Genomic DNA, 19,785 nt, shown 5'->3' on the forward strand with positions numbered 1-19,785 from the left:
TCCATCCTTGGTTGATAACTCTGGTACTTAAAGGCATGACTATTTCTTGTCCTTTTCTGGGCTGGTATTAGATAATTACCAGTCGGTACATCCACAAGTTTATTAGTCATTTTGTACATCATGCAAAGCCTGGATATTTTTCTTCTGTCTTCAAGTGACTTCCACTGTAGATCTGTTTTCATTTTAGTGACACCAGCACCCCTGTCATAGTTGTTCGTGCAGAACCTGACAGTACTGTAAGTCTACTTAGATCCGCGGGGCCTAAAATCCGCGGTTTCGGGCAAATGGAAAATCCACGGTGGTTCTAAATTCGCGCTGGGCGATGAGTAGAAAAAACAAACTGAATACTGCCATCAGAAAATACTTGTTCAATTTTTAAAGATAGAAAATGTTACGAAGGTCGCTACAAAACTGCTTCAAGATCGTCACAAAATGCGGTCTACGCCGAAACTGTGACGGGGAATTCCCGCCTTGTGATCACGTGAAATCTTGCAGTCAACCAATCAGAGCACAGTTTTTCTGACGCGAACCAATCAGCGCTTAGAACAAGCGGTAAACATGAGTAAACAAAAATGGCGGCCCAGCCCGGCCCTGCCGCTAGGGGTAGCGCGCCGTATTTTGAAGTAAAATCATGGCGTAAAATACGAGTCATCTACGCTACGTAAGCAGAATTTTCACGGGAAAAAAATTAAAGGAATAGATTCTCCACCGAATACGACCACAAATGGCGGCAAATGGCGGCAAATCACAGCGTAGGGACTCAAATGGTCGGGTGAAAATCTTGTTTTTCTTTACGTATTTTTGCTCGCTTTCTTGAAAAACAGGTTTTTAATGAGATTAACGTATGTCAGAGGCACCGATATCGATTGTTTGTAAGCATGACAATAGCAAGAAACAAAAGAGTGTGATTGTACAACGGTAGACGGCGTCTCCAAGCCCGTAACAGTACCTGACAGTATCTCATTAATTATTGAGTCTGCGGAGGATGTCATCCATAGAATTCACTTGCTGTGGTCTTACATGCAGGTTTAATTTTTTTTGGAGTTTGACAGCCAGTGAAGGTCAATGAAGGCAAGAAGAAAGGGTGGGGTCCTCCTTTTCAACCGAGATCTGCTTGCGTTCAGACGACACTAGACATAGTCCACACGGCTTGCCGTCTTTCACGACAAAAAAAAAGTAAGTTGCAATTTTTCCTCAGAACTTTCTAAGCAGATGTTCACGGTGCTACCGAGGTTAACATTGGCTATTTTGGCCGAAACATTTGACCGCAAATCGTGCTTCAAAATGTGGAAAAAGGTTCCGGTAAGGAATTTTCAGCGCCGCCATTTTGGAAGCATTCTTTAGCGACGGAGGTCTGAATGAAATTGGCCAAAATTTCGTAATACATCACAATGATGGTTTTCATCTGTTTCTACGACTTGTGGTGCGTTTCCACTTTTACTTTAGTAAGTTTTGGGGTTATTTTTGGGACAGAAATACTTATTCTTTAAATAGGCCAAGTGGGTTTAAATTCGACAGACTGGGTGTCGTAGAATTGCACAATACCGTATTACGGGTTCTATTTTTCTCCGATACTTGGGAAAAAGTCATCCAGGGGTTCACAAAATACTATGTGGAAAAAAAATGTTGTTTTTCCCCCACAAATTTAGAAATTTTAACGTTTACCGACTGCCTGGGTCTGAAAGAGAGAAGGAAAATTGCGCAATTTTTGACAAAGGAATTTGACCTCAATTAGCATTTATGTTGAAGAGAATCATAATTTTCCTGGCTTTTTAACACCAACTGATAGAATCTGTATAATTCTGAACCCAGAAAAGGCAAAAAATTAGGAAAACCTTTTCGGGTGACGCCACGTGCTCGTGCTCGCCTTTTCGACCACCGGCGGTTAGGCCACCGAATTTTTGTTGCAATCTCTGTTTCTTTGTTAATACACAACTTTCTTAAACAGTAACGTTTCTTGGTATTTAACACCTCGTTGAAAAGAGGATATGTGGCACTTTAGTAAAGTCCAATTTCCGGGGAATAGCGTTACCAGCAGAACCATTACTGGACGCTGATGTCGCTACTACAAAAGTCTATTACATCATTGCTAGTCAATAAGACGTAGTGTAATTTGGTCTATGACCTACATTTCCCGCCAAAGCTACAAAAAATACAAGAAACAGATATTAATATCGTAGAATGCCCAAGTCAATTCCAAAGACAGAAGATACGAAACAACAAAAATGAAAAATCTATCATTCGGTAGCATTTGCCTAACTCTTCTGACCACGTAGATTTCATGATGAAGGCAACATTTTCTTTTGCTGAAATTTTTTTTTTCACACGCTTGCATCAGTTTTGGGTTTCCCAGAAGATCCATATGGAATAATATAGCGAATATGTATCGAAAATCAAATCAATATGGCCTTAAGTATAATTCAGCGGACTGAATGATTTTCTTTACCTGTTTAACATCAGGAGTGGAATCTAGTCACCAACAACATGCCGAAGGAAAAGATTCATATTAACATCGTGGTCATCGGCCATGTCGACTCCGGCAAGTCCACCTCCACCGGTCACTTGATCTACAAGTGTGGCGGTATCGACAAGCGTACCATTGAGAAGTTCGAGAAGGAAGCCGCTGAGGTAAGGTCGTTGTGTTTGAGATTTATTTGCCATATTTGGGATTGGTTATTAGAAAGTGTTCATGACAAGTTCGTTCTCCTATACAATGTACCTTATCAGCCTATCAGAGAATTGTCTTTACCTAGCTAAAGAAATAATTTTAGTGACTCTCTAATTGGCTGACAGCTGGTTAGAGGCCACATCAACAAAAGTGGAAACCTCAGTCCAGTTTAGCACTCACTCACTCCGTCGAGGTCATCTTGTGACCAGTTGTCGCCATAACACTCTGTCGTCCATCGCTGCAGGCAGTTGGTGTAGGTCTAAACCGCTGTCGGCTCCAAGTTTTTTAATATATGTCATATGTGGTCTCCCACGGTTTCTGTTTCCATGATTCGGGTTCCACAATAGAAGTTTGTGCACTACCACTTCTTTTTTTCTCCAGCAGTGACCTACAAAACGTAGTCTCCTTTGCCGTATTGTTTCAGCGATCGGCGGTATATTCTTATATAGTAATCCCCAAGCAGATCTACACGGGGCGCCGAAAATCGTATATGCTAGCCAGAGAAGCTCCAGTCAGCCATATAGCGCCAGTCAGCCCCGTAGACATGGCACAGATCCTACGGGGCTGACTGGAGCTTATCTGGCTGACTGGAGCTTCTCTGGGTAGCATATACGATTTTCGGCGCCCCGTGTAGATCTGCTTGGAGATTACTTATATAGCTCACCATAGGCATTTACAAATTATGATGAAGAGATGATAATGAAAAGAGACAGTGTTTTCTTGGTGAAAAAAATAATGAATGCCTCTTTTATCTTCATAGATGGGCAAGGGCTCCTTCAAGTACGCCTGGGTGCTGGACAAGCTGAAGGCCGAGCGTGAACGTGGAATCACCATCGATATCGCTCTGTGGATGTTCGAGACCACCAAGTACTACGTGACTGTCATTGATGCCCCCGGACATCGTGATTTCATCAAGAACATGATCACAGGAACTTCACAGGTAATGCACCCATTTGGCCAATCTCTTTTGCTTTCATGTATTTAGTCTATTAGGCTGGATAGTAAGTTTGTGAGTGAACTTGACAGTACAAGTGTAGTGTTCAACATGTTTGTTCTCCGTAGGCTGACTGTGCTGTGCTGATTGTGGCTGCTGGTGTCGGTGAGTTCGAGTCTGGTATCTCCAAGAATGGACAGACCCGTGAGCACGCCCTGCTGGCCTACACCCTGGGTGTCAAGCAGCTCATCGTGGGAGTCAACAAGATGGACTCCACCGAGCCCCCTTACTCCGAGGTAAGTTTGTCATCTCTGGTAGAACTTCGACAAGATTTTGGCTGTGATTTCAACTTCAATTTCACTTTTCATCCCTTACTAACTGAGTAGTAATCTCTTGCAGCCTCGCTTCCATGAGATCAGCAAGGAAGTGGGAAACTACCTCAAGAAGGTCGGCTACAACCCCAAGGCTGTCGCCTTCGTCCCCATCTCTGGCTGGCATGGTGACAACATGTTGGAGCCTTCCGAGAAGATGGGATGGTACAAGGGGTGGAACATCGAGCGCAAGCAGGGCAATGCCAGCGGCAAGACCCTGTTTGAGGCCATGGACTCCATCCTGCCCCCCGAGAGACCCACTAAAAAGCCTCTCCGTCTGCCCCTGCAGGATGTGTACAAGAGCGGCGGTAGGTGGATGTCATGCGTTTTTGCATAAGTCTGATCTGTCCAGAACATTAATGCTGTAGTTTTGCTAACTGGTGAATATAGCGACTTTAATCTTTTCTAAAGCTTTCTTTTATGGTTGTGTAGGAGATCGTAACTGTAGACCACATAGTGAGTAGGACATCTGTTACTGATTAGTTCGCAATAAAGGGCAGGGACCCAGTGTTCCTGTTATTATTATTGACCAGACATCCAGAGTGTGAGCATCTATCCTTTCCTACACTGGTGGCAGCTGTGGGATTGGAAGACGGCAACCATTTTGGTTGAAATTGTATCAATTATATTTCAACATGACTAGTTTTCTGTTGATAAACAGGTATCGGAACCGTGCCAGTCGGCCGTGCGCGACATGAAGCAGACCGTGGCTGTCGGCATCAAGAAGACAGATAAAGCCGGGAAGACCACCAAGGCTGCCCAGAAGGCCGGTGCTGCCAAGAAGAAGTGATGGTCGCTGCACTTTACTCCACCTTTAGTCACATCCAAGGATGGATACATGTACACAGTAGCTTCCAACAAGGTCAACCCAAAAGCATTTTGTTTAAGAATCGTAGCTTTTGTTTCAGCCATTGGCTGGTTATTCCATAGCCGAAGGCTTCATCGAAAGCACTTCCGCAGGAAAAGTGGCACCGCTAAGTTGACCGTTGTCTGTGAGGATCTTAACTCTAGTTAAGTGTCTATCGAACAGATGGCCTCCTCGTCTATACCAACTTCTCTGTACACTGGTACCATCTGTTTTAATTATAACTTCTTTAAATTGCTAAACTGGCAAATCATATGTTCCTTCTTTTAACATATGTCTAAAGACGTGGATCGTAACAAGGTGGAGTAAAGAGAAAATCTGTAAACGTGACTACAAGTTTCACGTATATTTGTGATACCGCCATTATGGAATTTTCCTTGATTTCTTCCATGGGTATCTCAGAGTAAAAAGTCACCATCGTCTTCCATTGTTGTGTGCTTCTTTTCTGGTAGGCTCGTGGATGACTTCTAGTTAATTATTTACCTTTTGGCAAACTCTGACTTCTTTTATCTGAGGTGGATAAAATAACAGCAGCAAGCAACACTTATTTGGGGCTGAACAAACTGAACCTTTTCTGGTAGGCTAGTGGATAACTATCTGTAATTGCAAATCATTTATCCTTTTGAAAATTTCTGACTATTCATTCAGCCTCCGTAAGTGTCTGGGGGAGAATACAAGGATTAGTGGGATAGATGAACAAAAAAAGGTCAGGTCACTTTTGTATAAAACAATAACCTTAAAACCTCTAACTTCATAGCCTTTCATTGGTCTGCATCAGAAACAAAACAGACCCCTCATTCAAACATCTGAAATGCGACTAATAGAAGAAATGTTTTTTGCTCTACTACTGTTGAATAATCTCGAAGCTAAATAAAGGCATTGACTTGAGATAAAATTTAATGGCTCGAAATACTAGGTGCATGTGCACTGCCCCTACTTTTGGACTGGGTGCACTGATGCATCTAGGTATTTGTGATGGCTATAGGGTAACAGTAATATTGAACACTAGTACGCAGAATGTTCTTGAAATGAAATCAGAAAATGCAATATAAGCTTTGATGTACTTTTATGTATTGTTTGGAATTAGCTATAGAATTACAGACATTTTACTTTAAATCATGTTGTGCACTAGCCTCTACCAGGCTCCGCCGGATGGCTGGAAAAATAGTAGAAATTGGCCGTAATAGAGTGAATAGTGTGCCAAGGGAGTTAGCTACGGAGGGAGTACATTCTGCCATCGACGGAGCCTGTCGGGACACGGCATCTCGTTTGATGTCCACTAATCGCTATCTAATAGGTGCGAAGTAGCTAAATGGCAGAATGTACTCCCTCCGTAGCTAACTCCCTTGGCACACTATTCACTCTATTACGGCCAATTTCTACTATTTTTCCAGCCATCCGGCGGAGCCTGGTAGAGGCTAGTTGTGCACCCCAAAGTCCGTCTGTGCACCTAACTTTTTAGGTTAGGAGTACCAGTGCACATATTCCCTGAAATAAATTTCGAGCCCTGCCATTTGAATATATAATTTCATATGAATATATAATTTCATATGAATACATAATTTCATATGAATATATTATTTCACATGAATATATAATTTCATATGAATATATAATTTCATATTAATATATAATTTCATATAAATATATAATTTCATATGAATAAATAATTTCATACGAATATATAATTTCATATGAATATATAATTTCATAACTAGATTCTCATCTGAATGCACATGTAGGGTCTTCTATGCATGTGTTCCAGGCTTTCTGACATACCATCAAAAAACTGTGCATCATTTCCTGTTTATTTCAGCAATCATTCAGAAACTAACAAGGCCTAACAAAAATCACAATATGGCTTTCAAAGCAAAAAAACACAGTTTGTATTGAACTCCTTGTTTGAACCAAAAGACACAAGAATTCTACAAATACCCCTAATAAGCGCTTAACACCCTTGTAACTTCCCTAGTAAGTCGTTCTTATTTCAATATCACGCAACAGTTCACAGCATCATTAAAGGGTCACCATAAGACCTTCCTCTTCTTAATTCTCAATGGGTATCCGGTATTCCCCCAGCACGCCCTTGTAACCCCGGACATTAAGTTGTAGTCGGCAAGCTCTCTCCACGTGATGCGACTGAGGCGCCAGCGACTCAGGATTCCCCGTGGACGTGACGTGATGACGCAGCGGTTGTGAATCCTCACGATGCTGCTGTCCAATGGCATGTCAGCTATCTGTCTATCAGCTAGCTCCTGGAGGTTTAATTATACAACAGTCAACGCCATTGGTGCATTTGCCACCATCTTGGTGTCCCTATTTGCATTTCTGTCTACCACAGCTCATTTTTGTAAGTTTAGAAAACTTCTGTAACTCTCACGTTATCGAAGGTTATACTACAGAATATTCTAAAGCTTGCTAGTGAGGCGTAATACATGTATGCTTGAGTCACTATTATTGAATGCATATGGGGACACCAACATTTATTGATACAAAAATCTTTAAAACACATATACAACTCAAGTCCTAAGTTTTAAAACATTCCAATATATTTTCAGGGAAGGGTGATATGACAAAAAGTCAAAGAGTTAACAGACATCCTAATAGATTTGTGAAGAGAAGGTCTTCTCAGAATTTTTCTTTTTAAAGAATCCAGCATAAGAATAGATTTGAAACAGTTTTAAATGTAGATTCTAATATTAAGTATTCCTAGTATTAAAGTATCACTATGACTTTCTCACCTGCATTCTGTGTGTGAGATTTCTTCAACATAACATGCACCACTTTAAAAAATCTAAATTGCCAAATACTGTAGTTCTTGTTTCTTTCACTGTAACTTTAAGTTCACTGTTTTCACTGTCACCGCTGGACCGTGAACTTATCATCACAGTGAAAAACCTATTTATGATTCCTTCACACATCCTTTCTCCAAGTCACTTGGTACCACCATGAAAATGTCCATTTTTCGTACACCGTGAAATTTTGCTACCGTGAACTTAAAGTGAATTAATAACTCAAATCAAGGAAAAACACTCTGTTTGATGATCAATTTATGCTAAGTCATTCTTTTTTGTATCCTAATTTGTTATGATTTTGTAAGGGCTCCCTTTGGAATTAGTTACACAGTTAACTGAAGGGACCACCCTTAAGATTCATATGTGAACCATACTGGTTTGGCTATCGCAAACCTGTAATATTTTACCTGAAGGTCCTTTGGTAGAATGTTGTTCTTTCTCAGGGAGTTGATGCGTAGGCGGTCCGGTCCGAGCTGCTTCACCATTCGCCGGCGCTTCAGGTCCCGTACCATGATGTGGCACGGCCAGGTACGATAGCGAACCTGCTGCGCCATCACGCTGTCCAGACCCCCACACTCGCCGCATGACTACAAGTGCCATGCAAGAAAACAGTTACTCAAGCAACTAGTTACTAGATAGGTTTTGGAAACAGTCAGACATTTCAGTGGCATCCACCACGTTTTGTCACATTACCTGGTTGTCTAACCTTCATCGAAAGACTACAAGTGCAGTCTTGAATAATTTCATCAGGTTGGTAAGTGACTAAATAAGAAGACTCTTTTTTACACAACCAAGAGATTTATTCCACCAACGTTTCGGTGACCATCTGTCACCTTCTTCAAGGCAATTCTGACTGGTTCACATAGCAATGCAGCACAAATCAGCAGTGACAGACCACATCATGAGAAACAACTGTGACTGGGATGGGGCCAAGGTGATGGACAGGACAATATATAGGCTGTATGGATCAGGAAATCCGCTCCAGTCATGAACCATGATGAGGGGGGATACAGACTCAGTCACGTTTGGGACCGCATCCTTACGAAATAGATGATAATCGTTGCATTGTTTTTCTAATGATAGTTACCTTCGCCGAGAAGGTTATGCAGAGGGTAGCGTTTGTATGTATGTGTGTACGTATGTAATGTACAGCATAACTCGAGAAGGCTTGGATGGATTGTCTTGATATTTGGTAGGTGGGTAGGTCTTGATGAGACTAGGAAATGATTAGATTTTGGGTCCCCTAGCGGCTTGTTATGGTACTGCAGCGGAACTTCCTGTTTTGATATCTCGTGTTCTGGACATGCTATGGAACTGATTTTTGAGTGGTAGATAGCTCTTTGGACAGAGAGTAAGTGGTATGGGTTTGGGCCCCCTAGCGGCATTTTTGGAACTGCAGGAGCAGGTTTTGCATCTGACTTTGAAAGGGAATAACTCAAGAAGGGCTTGATGGATGGCAATGATTTTTGGTAAGTAGATAGCTTGAGTGATGATGAACATGATTAGATACTTTTTATGCAAATCAGTATCTAATTTGCATAATTAATGAGGAAAGTTTATACATCCGCCAAATTCCATGATAGGACTCTGAAACATGTGACATATGTAAGTGAGGAAGAGAGAAATATTAATTGATATGAACTATGTAAATGAAGACCTCATTTGCATAATTAATGAGAAAATACTATAACTCAAGATGGCCTTGATGGATGGTCATGATTTTTGGTATGTCGATAGCTTGTGTGATGCTTAGAATGATTGGCCGATAATTATGCAAATCAGAGTCTAATTTGCATAATTAATGAGGCAACTTTAAAAATCTGCTTTGTGCCATGATATGACTATTCAAATTGTAACTGAGGAAGAGAGGAATGTTGAAGATAGAAAATATGCAAATGTGGGCCTAATTTGCATACTTAAATGAGAAACTACTATAATTCCATACTGGTAAATGACGGAAATTTCATGCATTTAATACTTTTTTTGTGGCATCGGGAATTTATGTGAATGTGAACATCGTTGAATCAAATTATGCTGATAAGGGCCTCATTTGCATAATTGATGATCAATATTAGCATCACCTTCTTTGTTAAGCTCATACTTTGTTAAGCTCATACTTTGGACATGTCATATTTTAAGACAATCAACTGTTATGATTTATAATTGATGAGAAACACTCCTAATACGTCAGTCACAATGCTTAAAATCATTTGGCGAAGGTATGAGGTCGTGGAACTCTAGTTGTGTATGTGTTACACTTCAGTATGTTTGGGACTGCATAGTGATGTCATCCCCTGTGATTTTACATATGTAAATACTTGCATTTGGGAATACATCTCATTATTATGTATAAGCAGCAACACCTGTGCTGCATTACTATGTGAACCAGTCAGACTTGCCCTGAAGAAGGTGACAGATGGTCACCGAAACATCGGTGGAATAAATCTCTTGGTTGTGTAAAAAAGAGTATTTTTATTCACTACAACTACACAACAAGTACAGTATTGTTAAAAAACAACTTTTATCTGGGAATGAGAGACGCTTCAATAGCCAGATACAGGCTTCTCCAAAAGAGCACTGGAAAACCCGGGTGTGATTGATTTCACCAGAATACTGTAAATTCATCTACATTTGAAGTGTTTTTATTTTTACAGTAGAAGGAAAACAACGTTTTCGTCTTGTCTGAAATTCACTGTTAAAACAATTCTGTAGTACAGTTGTAAAAGGGAGACATATTACAAATTATAAATATTATAATAAATAGACATATTATAAATCAGTTACAATGTTAACTGAAGGGGCCACCTAAAAGATCAATAAATAAATAAATAAATAGATATTCAGAGTGTGATGAATTCGCAGAGGACAGGTCATCACAGAAACTGCGAAAATAAAGCCACCGTGAAAGATTTACATTAGCTAAGTTGGTGGTAATCAATCATTTTTCCTTATGATTGAGTAAATAATTTTATGATTGAATGAGTTTAGAATTTATTCATAACACTATCAAGGAAGCACCTGTGGTTTCAACCTACAATATATTGTCGTTGGGTCAACTCAACAAAATATAAGTAAATTCAAAATACACATTCAGAGATAATTATTTACATCAAATTGATAGTTCAGGACAACTGTCTCACATGTCCATTTGGTGGGACTGAGCAACTATTACGAGGTCAAATAAAGGGGGAGGGGGGCAAAACTGGCCAACTCCACCAAACGATTACGCTACTTTCTAGATCCCCCAAAACTACCAACCAATGAGAATTATTTCCCAACTACCTCTATATCTTTGTGCATACATTAAAGCCCACCTTTGGAATGACTTGAAGCGAGGAAGTAAGCAAACTTCTTCCTGCCCTCAGCAACGAGACACAACCTGAGGCGGCCATTTTTATTCCAGACACACGACCAACATCTATGGGGAGGAATGATTTTCTGCGATGGCCAAGACTTTGCACGACAATTTTTAACAGATTTTGGTGTATCTAATGTGTTAAAAATACGGAAAAAAGATTATTTATTTTAGTGGTATCGATTATATTTGCTTTAATTGAGTTACGTTTTGCTCTATGATGGTGTAAGATGAAGTTGTATTGCAGTAGTTATTTTTTAAAATATCTTTGCTCCCATCAATAGATTTTCCGGAGTGTCGCAAACCACGCATGTGATCATTTTACGGTCGCATTTCTCCCCTGCATAGTCAAATATTTAGCTCCAAGATGTAAAATTAGTCAATATATTAAAATCATCAAACATTATTGATACAACCTGCGGAATTTTTTGCTTGGAAAGTGCAAAAACCGGTGATTGTGATGTCGCAATCACGTCGTATAGGGAGGGGAGTTAATGCTGAGATGACGTCATTACTTAAACCCCTCTACGCGGCGTATAAATTGATCTGACCCCTGGAGTGGCGGCCTCTTCTACTCCTAGCGCGGCGCTGGTGAGTGCGTACCGTTACCTCAAATATTTGCATATCAATCCAAGCTGTATCGCAAACAATACCGATCATCCGATAATGCACGCATTGTAGCTAGATGCCTCTGTAACCTGCGTTTTATTTTCCCATGATTTTAGCGTGTTCTTTGTGATTTTTAGCGTATAAGGATGCCCTGCGATTGCAACGTGAGTTTGCGGATGCCAGCCTACGGTGAAGCGATGTTAGACTCCGTATGTCGCAATATTTGTAAGTGCCGAGAAATCGTTCAGATTCTTTTGCTGGCGGTCTTTCGCTAGAAACCATCTCTTCAGTAGGCTTCTCTCTTTTTTTCCATATTTTATTGAGCACAAATATCACTCTTTTCCTCTACTTGTCGTACCGGATGCTGGAATATTATTTCTTTGATTTTTTCCCGCGAAATGTCATGTCGGCATTCCCGTCTAGTCCCCTATCCAAATTTGGAAGTCCCCATCTCTCTATGCAAATAGCAAATGACCACATTGCTTTACACAATCGTGTATGTAAAGTCTACGAATTTTGGCAAAGAAAATCGCATCTCAGTCCTCTAAATGAAGTAAATGAGGAGATATTTCTTTAAAGGAAAGATAACGGGCCATGATCGCCATGATGGGAGGGAAGATTATGATTATTCATGACATGACACCATTTTTTTAGGTCAAGTTCGGGGATGGCTATTTGTCTTTCTAATTTTACCACCCCAATTAGAAACATAAATCCATATTATCTTTTAAATCGAGCTAATCTTTTGACGCATGACGTTGACAAAGTCGTAATTTTATTCAAACATTCAAACAATTTTCTAGATCATGCCTCCCCCTATGACTCAATTCGATGGCATGGTTGCGCAATCTTTCACATTGATGAAGAAAAAGTCATTGGAAATGCCAAATCATTTTGTCACTGCTTACATGTTTCTACAGATAAAATGTCACACCCATTCGCGTATTTTTGGTGACTAATAGTAAACGACTTCAATTCAAAGATTTTCGTTCATTGCCCCCCTCCCCACCAACATGTAACACAAGAGAAGTCCATAAAACTGCAATGCTAGTTGAATGCTAATGCAGGTTTTCCAACAATTAACATTTTACCCCTTATTCACATGGCACTTTATCCCGATTAAATTCCTCTCAATTCCTGCACGACAATGTCTTTCTCTGTCTTCTTTCTGTTTGGTAAGGGTAGAGGGTGTGAAATAAGGTTAATATTAAGAATTTCATTAAACTGCATGTCATTTGATTGCAATATCGTCATTTATGGCATGAACATCTTTACTTTCTTTTCTGTCTTTTATAGAAAAAGTCCATGCATGTAAAATTTAATTTTAGAAACCAAGAATACATTGATAGCAATACCTAGCTTTCTAGAAGCTGGTTACAAGTTAAATCTGTTATTGAATTTTCTTTATGCATACTGTTGATTAATTCTATAGAAGTATATAACAGTCTAACCTATAATCATTTGATTGGTCATTGTCATTGACAGTAATTTTCTTTCAGCCTTGCTGTCCAATCGAAATATAGCTGAGTCAAATATGTTTCTCAAAAGCACAGGCGCTAAATTTGATTGGTGGACAGAGTAAATCTAATCAAGATGCAGTGTAGGAAGCACAAATGAAATTAGACATCTGTTGCATTCTGCAGTGAGCTGTGATTCTAAGCGAGTCAAACCGACTAGTCGGACTCCACAACCGACAACATGGGCAAGGAAAAGCTTCATATCAACATCGTGGTCATCGGCCATGTCGACTCCGGCAAGTCCACCTCAACCGGTCACTTGATCTACAAGTGTGGCGGTATCGACAAGCGTACCATTGAGAAGTTCGAGAAGGAAGCCCAAGAGGTAAGGTAGTTGTGTTTGAGATTTCATTTGGGATCAAACATCAGAAAGTGTTCTTGAAAAGTTCAGTCTCCTATGCAGAGCCAAGCCTGCAATATGCCATAGGGGGGCTCTGCTAAACAGGGCTGAGGTTTCTGCTTTTGTGGCCTTGGCCTCTAACTAGCTGTCAGCCAATCAGAGAAATGCCTTAATGATAATCTTAAGGTAAAGCTGATTCTCTGATTGGTTGACAGGTGGCCACACGCACAACAAGGGGAAACCTCAGCCCGGTTTAGGTATATTGTATATGCAACTGACAAAGCTCTGCATAGAAAAATGGACAAGTTATGATGGAGAGATGATGATAGGGGTGAGTACCGGTACCGTGTACCGGTACAAAACCGGTATTTCTTAATGGACCGGTCCAAAAAAACCGGTCCGTAAAAAATCAGTGGACCGGCCTATGGACCGATTAGAAAATTCAAAGTACCAGGCTACCAGCAGGCGGCCACATAACTGGTCTAAGAAAATACAAAACAGCAGATTTAATGAGTCGTTTTCGAAGACGTTAGCTGTGAATCATATCTAGAAACTCTTAAAGGATGAGTAAACAGACGACGAGGAGAGTATAGTTATAATTTTGAGACAAAGTGCAAACCTACGAAATTATATCGTTCCAGACATGACGTTTGGAGACTTTTACGTGTGTCTCGCTCTCCAAAATATCATCATCATCATGATGTACTGCGACACTACTATAATCAGGTACAGGTGCAGGTCCGGACCTGGACCTGACCCCCTGGACCTGGACCGGACCTGAATTTTCTCTACCGGTACCCACCCCTAGATGATGATGATAAAAATGTTTCTAAGTGGCAAAAGAATGAATGCCTTTTTTATCTTCACAGATGGGCAAGGGTTCCTTCAAGTACGCCTGGGTGCTGGACAAGCTGAAGGCCGAGCGTGAACGTGGTATCACCATCGATATCGCCCTGTGGAAGTTCGAGACTACCAAGTACTACGTGACTGTCATTGATGCCCCCGGACATCGTGATTTCATCAAGAACATGATCACAGGAACTTCACAGGTAATGCACTCCTAGCTAAACTTTGGAAAGGCTTTCATCAGTTGAATTTGCAATACTTCAGATTCAGTTTTATTCCTCATGACTTTGCATGTGATATTTCATAGAAATATGCATCATCATTTACCAAGGGGCTCATGATTTGTAAAATTCACATATCAAAAACATTAACTAGATATTAACTATAATATTACGAATTTAAAATAATTTGCATGAATAGATTATAAAGATAAGGCTCCAAGTTAAGTTTCACTTATACATGAACAATTTCAACAACTTGACAATTTGAGCAGTGGAGTTACATTAGTGGCTCAATGTTCGTCCCTAACACTGTTGAACAGTACAGTTAAATTGGTGGTATAAGCAGTCAGTGTAGCCTTGTCCCAGTCTCTAAGGGTCGGCTTAGGGGTGTACTGTAGTTCTTGTTTCTTTCACTGTAACTTTAAGTTCACTGTTTTCACTGTCACCGCTGGACCGTGAACTTGTCATCACCGTGAAAGACCTATTTATGATTCCTCCACACATCCTTTCTGTTAATCCCTTACTGCCACCGTGAAGTTAAAGTTCAGTGAAAATGTCCATTATTCTTACACCGTGAAATTTTGCTACCGTGAACTGTGAAACTGTACTATACCCCCCCCCCCCAGCAGGCCCGAGAATTACAGTATTACCGGGCCCAGTACTAGTCTGCTTTATTAAACCGTTACTGATAGCCTGTCTACTTAGCTGCCTTTCTACTTCCGCTGCCACCCTACTTCCACTGCCACCCTACTTTCGCCGTGTGGCGAGCTAGTCTAATCCAAGGCCGTAAACCATCACCCTGAGCTGTCTGGGTGGGCGGGGGTCACTCCCAGCGCCGTAGAGATATCGGGGAGCCACCGAGGGTATGGTTTCCAGGCTACAGTCAGTGTGGTAGAGAGTTTTTAATGATCGAGGAATAAAGAGTCATGGTATGTAAAACATCTTTATTTATTTTTCGCAGGCTGACTGTGCCGTGCTGATTGTGGCTGCTGGTACCGGTGAGTTCGAGGCTGGTATCTCCAAGAACGGACAGACCCGTGAGCACGCCCTGCTGGCCTACACCCTGGGTGTCAAGCAGCTCATCGTGGGAGTAAACAAGATGGACTCCACCGAGCCACCCTACTCTGAGGTAAATCCCATTCACACTTGAGTGTATAGTCAAGTTCGTATTGACATTTCTTTGGTTTAGGTAAAGTTTGCGGAGAAAGAAGTCTCCCTTTTTTCGGTTTGATAACCAGGCTGCACAACGGTTGGTCAAAGTAAAACAATTGTTTTCCTAGCAAACTTTACCTAAATCAAAAAAAAGTTAATACGCAACTCAATCATATAGACTTGAATATATGCACGGGCCTTAGTCTCTGGTACATTTGTACTTGTGAGGCGCTGACAGAAATGATGTGCAACCGAGAATACTGGAAGCAGAACTTTGTAGATGCTTCAACTCATTGTAGTATGATTATGTATGTATGTATGTATGTGGCGCTGATTCAAGCAAGGAAGTAGCATCAGAGTTTCATACTTTGGACTTTCTAGTCATTCCCTTGGTGGCAGTCTGAACTGTTTTCGTTTGTTTGTAGGCTCGCTTCGGTGAGATCACCAAGGAAGTGGGCGCTTACATCAAGAAGATTGGCTACAATCCCAAGGGCGTCGCCTTCGTGCCCATCTCTGGCTGGCACGGTGACAACATGATTGAGCCGTCCACCAACATGAGCTGGTTCAAGGGGTGGAACATCGAGCGCAAGTCTGGGAAAAGCTCGGGGATGACGTTGATGCAGGCCCTGGACGCCATCGAACCTCCGTCCAGGCCCACCGACAAGCCCCTTCGTCTTCCCCTGCAGGATGTGTACAAGATTGGCGGTATGTACTCTGAACATTAGCCCGTAGTTACAAGCAGCTTCACTTGAAACTTTAAAACTTCCTTGAGTCTCTTGTATGTCTTGTTTACTTTCAGTTCATAAATTATGCTGATAGGGTTGTGATTAACATCACATGTTTCCCTTGACCACTTCTTTGAACTCTACAGTGAACATAACTAGTGTATGGAGAATAAAACTGCACAAAGATGGACCCAAAACAATATCTCTCCGTTAACTAGTAGCCTCTGTATGTCATCTCTGATAAATAACTAGTTCTATCACCTCTGAACTCTACTTCCTGCCACTCCCAAGTCTGACCTTTGCAGTGACATGGTGATCAATAGTGCGCAACATAGCTGTATATCCTTCATTTCAATCAGATATGTAATTTGTATTTCAGGTATCGGAACCGTGCCTGTCGGCCGCGTGGAGACCGGTATCCTGAAGCCAGGTATGGTGGTGACCTTCGCCCCCGTCAACCTGACCACTGAGGTCAAGTCCGTGGAGATGCACCACGAGTCTCTGCCAGAGGCCCTGCCCGGAGACAACGTCGGCTTCAACGTCAAGAACGTGTCTGTGAAGGAAATCCGTCGTGGATACGTGGCCGGTGACAGCAAGAACGATCCCCCCAAGGAGGCTGCTAGCTTTGATGCACAGGTCTGTGGTCTGGCAGATTAAGTCCCTTTTGTTTTTTGATTGTAAATCTTCTAGTTCTTTTGCATCATGGTTTGGTAAGTGTGCACCCAAAATCATTATCATTTCCGATTGTAAAACAGCGAAAACTGGTATGGGTATCGAAGCAGCTAGACAGATGATTGTAGCAGTTCTTTCCCAGGGACAAAGGAAGCAAGCATACAGATATGTACCATGTAACCATTGCTGTCTGGTATGCAAATGCTTTAAATCTGAAAACTTGGTAGTGGTTCTATTTTTGTGGTGACCTCACCACTGCAAATCCATGACGCGAATACTGTAATTCACTTTATCTTCACGGTAGCAAAATTTCACGGTGTAAGGAAAATGCACATTTTCACTGAACTTTAACTTCACGGTGGCGACAAGTGATTTTCAGAACGGATGTGTGAAGGAATCATGAATAATAACAACAGGTTTTTCACGGTGATGATAAGTTCACGGTACAGAGCCTGAGGTGAGCATGAAAACAGTGAATATAAAGTTACAGTGAAAGAAACAAGAATTACAGTATGCATTGCCATTGCATTACTACTGTAGTGCTACAGAAGTGTGAATTTAAAACACTGCTTTTCCCTACTAACACAAAATAAAAGCTCTGTAGAAGTTCATGAATTTGTATCAGGTTTTTCCAGAAAAAAAAATTGCATGGGTGTGCGAGGGATTCTAAGGTTTCTAGACACAAGAAATTATTGTCAGACAGGTCACAGTTGAAGACTGTGGCCACATGTGACCTCCCTAGACAGTCTGAATTTTATGCTTGTCAGAGAATCTGTTATTTTGAGTGAGGGAGCACATGATCAGAGCAGAAAAACCCTTCCTTAAATGCCATGTACAAGTATATGACTAACTTGGTGTCATTTTCTATTCCCAGGTAATTGTGCTGAACCATCCAGGCCAGATCCAGGCAGGCTACGCGCCCGTGCTGGACTGCCACACCGCCCACATCGCCTGCAAGTTCGCCGAACTCAAGGAAAAGTGTGACCGTCGTTCCGGCAAGAAGCTGGAAGAGAACCCAAAGTCCGTCAAGTCTGGCGACGCCGCTATCGTTCAGATGATCCCGTCCAAGCCCATGTGCGTGGAGGCCTTCGCTTCCTACGCACCCCTGGGTCGTTTCGCCGTGCGCGACATGAAGCAGACCGTGGCGGTTGGCGTCATCAAGGCAGTGGTCAAGACGGAGAAAACCGGGAAGACCACCAAGGCCGCCCAGAAGGCTGTCGGCGGGAAGAAGAAGTGATGGTCGCTTTACCTCGCTCCACCCTTCATCGTCGCCAGGGACACGACCGCACTAGAGACTGTCAACTTGAAATCAGGAGCCGCGCGTTTCAACTCTGCAACGTTTGTTTCGGCACTCATCTGGTTACTCCATAGTCGTAAGCTTCATTGGAAACACTTCCGCAGGAAAAGTGGGGCCGCGAGAACAATACCAAAAAGGTCCCCATGATTTCAAAGCTGTTTACACCTATGCCAAAAAAGGGCATACGTTTTGATGCCATTGTGGAATACGAAAAAACGAAGTCAACCAGATGGCGCCGAGTCTATTTATTTATTTATTTACTAAGTCATTTTACAGTACACCATTCTGTTTTTACTTGTAAAAATGAACGTGTTCTGTTTGACCTTGGTTTAGAAATGTTTCTGTAACATGCTGGCAGAATAAAACAATCAGTGACAACACTCCCTGTTTTCCTTTCTTTGAATAGATAAGCTTTATACTCTAAGATTAGTTCATCTTGCACTGAATCTGACAACCATGGCTGTCTCCAGGACCCGTCCCTCCATCCCGGGATGGATATTTGCTTGTGAGGACCGACAAAACTTCACCTCATCCGTCCAAAAAATCTTAAAGGCACCCAGAGCAATTTATGAGGCTTGAAATCTGGAAATATTCTACTTGCTGTAATCTTAATAAAATTGACATTTAATGCCACTGTTTACCACGATTGCGCACAAATTTCTTATCAAAAGCGGCACAAAAATAAGCTACATGGTGATCTTTGAGTTTCACGCGCCTAGTGTAAATAGACCGGTACCATAGCCCGCCCACCTCCGTCAAAACGTAGAAATGCAAAATCAAAACATAAAAATGCAAATATTTGACGGACATGCAGTCACTCTCTCATTGGTCGAACCGCCAATTGTGATGGACAGTCAGGATCAGTCTATTAGGGCTTGGGTTTTCTATCAGTTCTCACCACACAACTACATCGTATCTTTGCTCCTTCAATGTTGATATGTAATGGTATAGTGTTATTGAAACTTACTATGTGTAGGAATGACAAGAAATTGGAGTTTTTTTAATCAAGTTTCAAGCCTCATAAAATGCTCTGGATGCCTTTAACTGTGACATGAAGTTGATGAAAATGAATTTTTTGTCAGCTTAAAATGACAGATTTAACAATGAAAATTAACAACATGTGCTCCCAAGTAATGAATTGGACAGAAAAAAAGTTACAGATGGAGCCAGCCCAGGTCACAATTAAGAAATAAAACTGGCAAGGAGGAGATTGAGTAGCTTGAGGGGAAAAGATCAGGTTAGGCCACACCAATTTTATTTGTTGATTCTCAGATTTTTTTCAGAAAAAATTGGAGCGACAGGGTGAAAAAAAATTAATAACATTTTTTGCAAATAGTCTGGGGTGAAGATAAGGGTTTACATGACATAAAGAAGAAGGATTATTCAAGTTTCAGTAACAAAATTACCTTTTGCCATGT

The 19,785-nt window shown here is 41.3% G+C and overlaps 2 protein-coding genes across 4 annotated transcripts; one reads left to right on the forward strand and one right to left on the reverse strand.

The window, feature by feature from the left end:
* Window positions 1-1,148: 1,148 nt before the first annotated feature.
* Window positions 1,149-18,747, forward strand: LOC136424750 (elongation factor 1-alpha-like). Of its 3 annotated transcripts, none has more exons than XM_066413396.1 (7): window positions 1,149-1,176; window positions 2,461-2,628; window positions 3,429-3,608; window positions 3,731-3,898; window positions 16,099-16,378; window positions 16,778-17,034; window positions 17,945-18,747. In XM_066413396.1, exons 2-7 carry the CDS (start codon window positions 2,485-2,487, stop codon window positions 18,305-18,307), a joined length of 1,392 nt encoding a protein of 463 aa, XP_066269493.1. In that variant the 5' UTR covers window positions 1,149-1,176; window positions 2,461-2,484; the 3' UTR covers window positions 18,308-18,747. The 3 variants fall into 3 exon arrangements, with proteins under 3 accessions (XP_066269493.1, XP_066269492.1, XP_066269491.1); XM_066413395.1 differs by lacking the exons at window positions 1,149-1,176; window positions 2,461-2,628; window positions 3,429-3,608; window positions 3,731-3,898 and adding exons at window positions 11,491-11,579; window positions 13,241-13,439; window positions 14,324-14,503; window positions 15,483-15,650; XM_066413394.1 differs by lacking the exons at window positions 1,149-1,176; window positions 2,461-2,628; window positions 3,429-3,608; window positions 3,731-3,898 and adding exons at window positions 11,729-11,822; window positions 13,241-13,439; window positions 14,324-14,503; window positions 15,483-15,650.
* LOC136424769 (small ribosomal subunit protein uS14m-like) lies at window positions 6,857-11,075 on the reverse strand. Its single transcript, XM_066413424.1, has 3 exons — window positions 10,948-11,075; window positions 8,041-8,220; window positions 6,857-7,093 (listed from the first exon to the last, which is right to left on the reverse strand). Exons 1-3 carry the CDS (start codon window positions 11,023-11,025, stop codon window positions 6,863-6,865), a joined length of 489 nt encoding a protein of 162 aa, XP_066269521.1. The 5' UTR covers window positions 11,026-11,075; the 3' UTR covers window positions 6,857-6,862.
* Window positions 18,748-19,785: the final 1,038 nt, after the last annotated feature.

This window comes from Branchiostoma lanceolatum, chromosome 18 (assembly GCF_035083965.1).
Source record: "Branchiostoma lanceolatum isolate klBraLanc5 chromosome 18, klBraLanc5.hap2, whole genome shotgun sequence".
Lineage (NCBI taxonomy): Eukaryota > Metazoa > Chordata > Leptocardii > Amphioxiformes > Branchiostomatidae > Branchiostoma > Branchiostoma lanceolatum.

Coding starts and splice junctions, on each gene's coding strand:
- LOC136424750 (XM_066413396.1), top strand. CDS start 2,485: ATGCCGAAGGAAAAGATTCATATTAACATCGTGGTCATCGGCCATGTC. Junction 2,629..3,428: donor TCGAGAAGGAAGCCGCTGAG/GTAAGGTCGTTG, acceptor TTATCTTCATAG/ATGGGCAAGGGCTCCTTCAA. Junction 16,379..16,777: donor GGATGTGTACAAGATTGGCG/GTATGTACTCTG, acceptor TTTGTATTTCAG/GTATCGGAACCGTGCCTGTC.
- LOC136424769 (XM_066413424.1), bottom strand. CDS start 11,025: ATGGCCGCCTCAGGTTGTGTCTCGTTGCTGAGGGCAGGAAGAAGTTTG. Junction 8,221..10,947: donor CGCTTCAAGTCATTCCAAAG/GTGGGCTTTAAT, acceptor TGGCACTTGTAG/TCATGCGGCGAGTGTGGGGG. Junction 7,094..8,040: donor TTCTACCAAAGGACCTTCAG/GTAAAATATTAC, acceptor TTAAACCTCCAG/GAGCTAGCTGATAGACAGAT.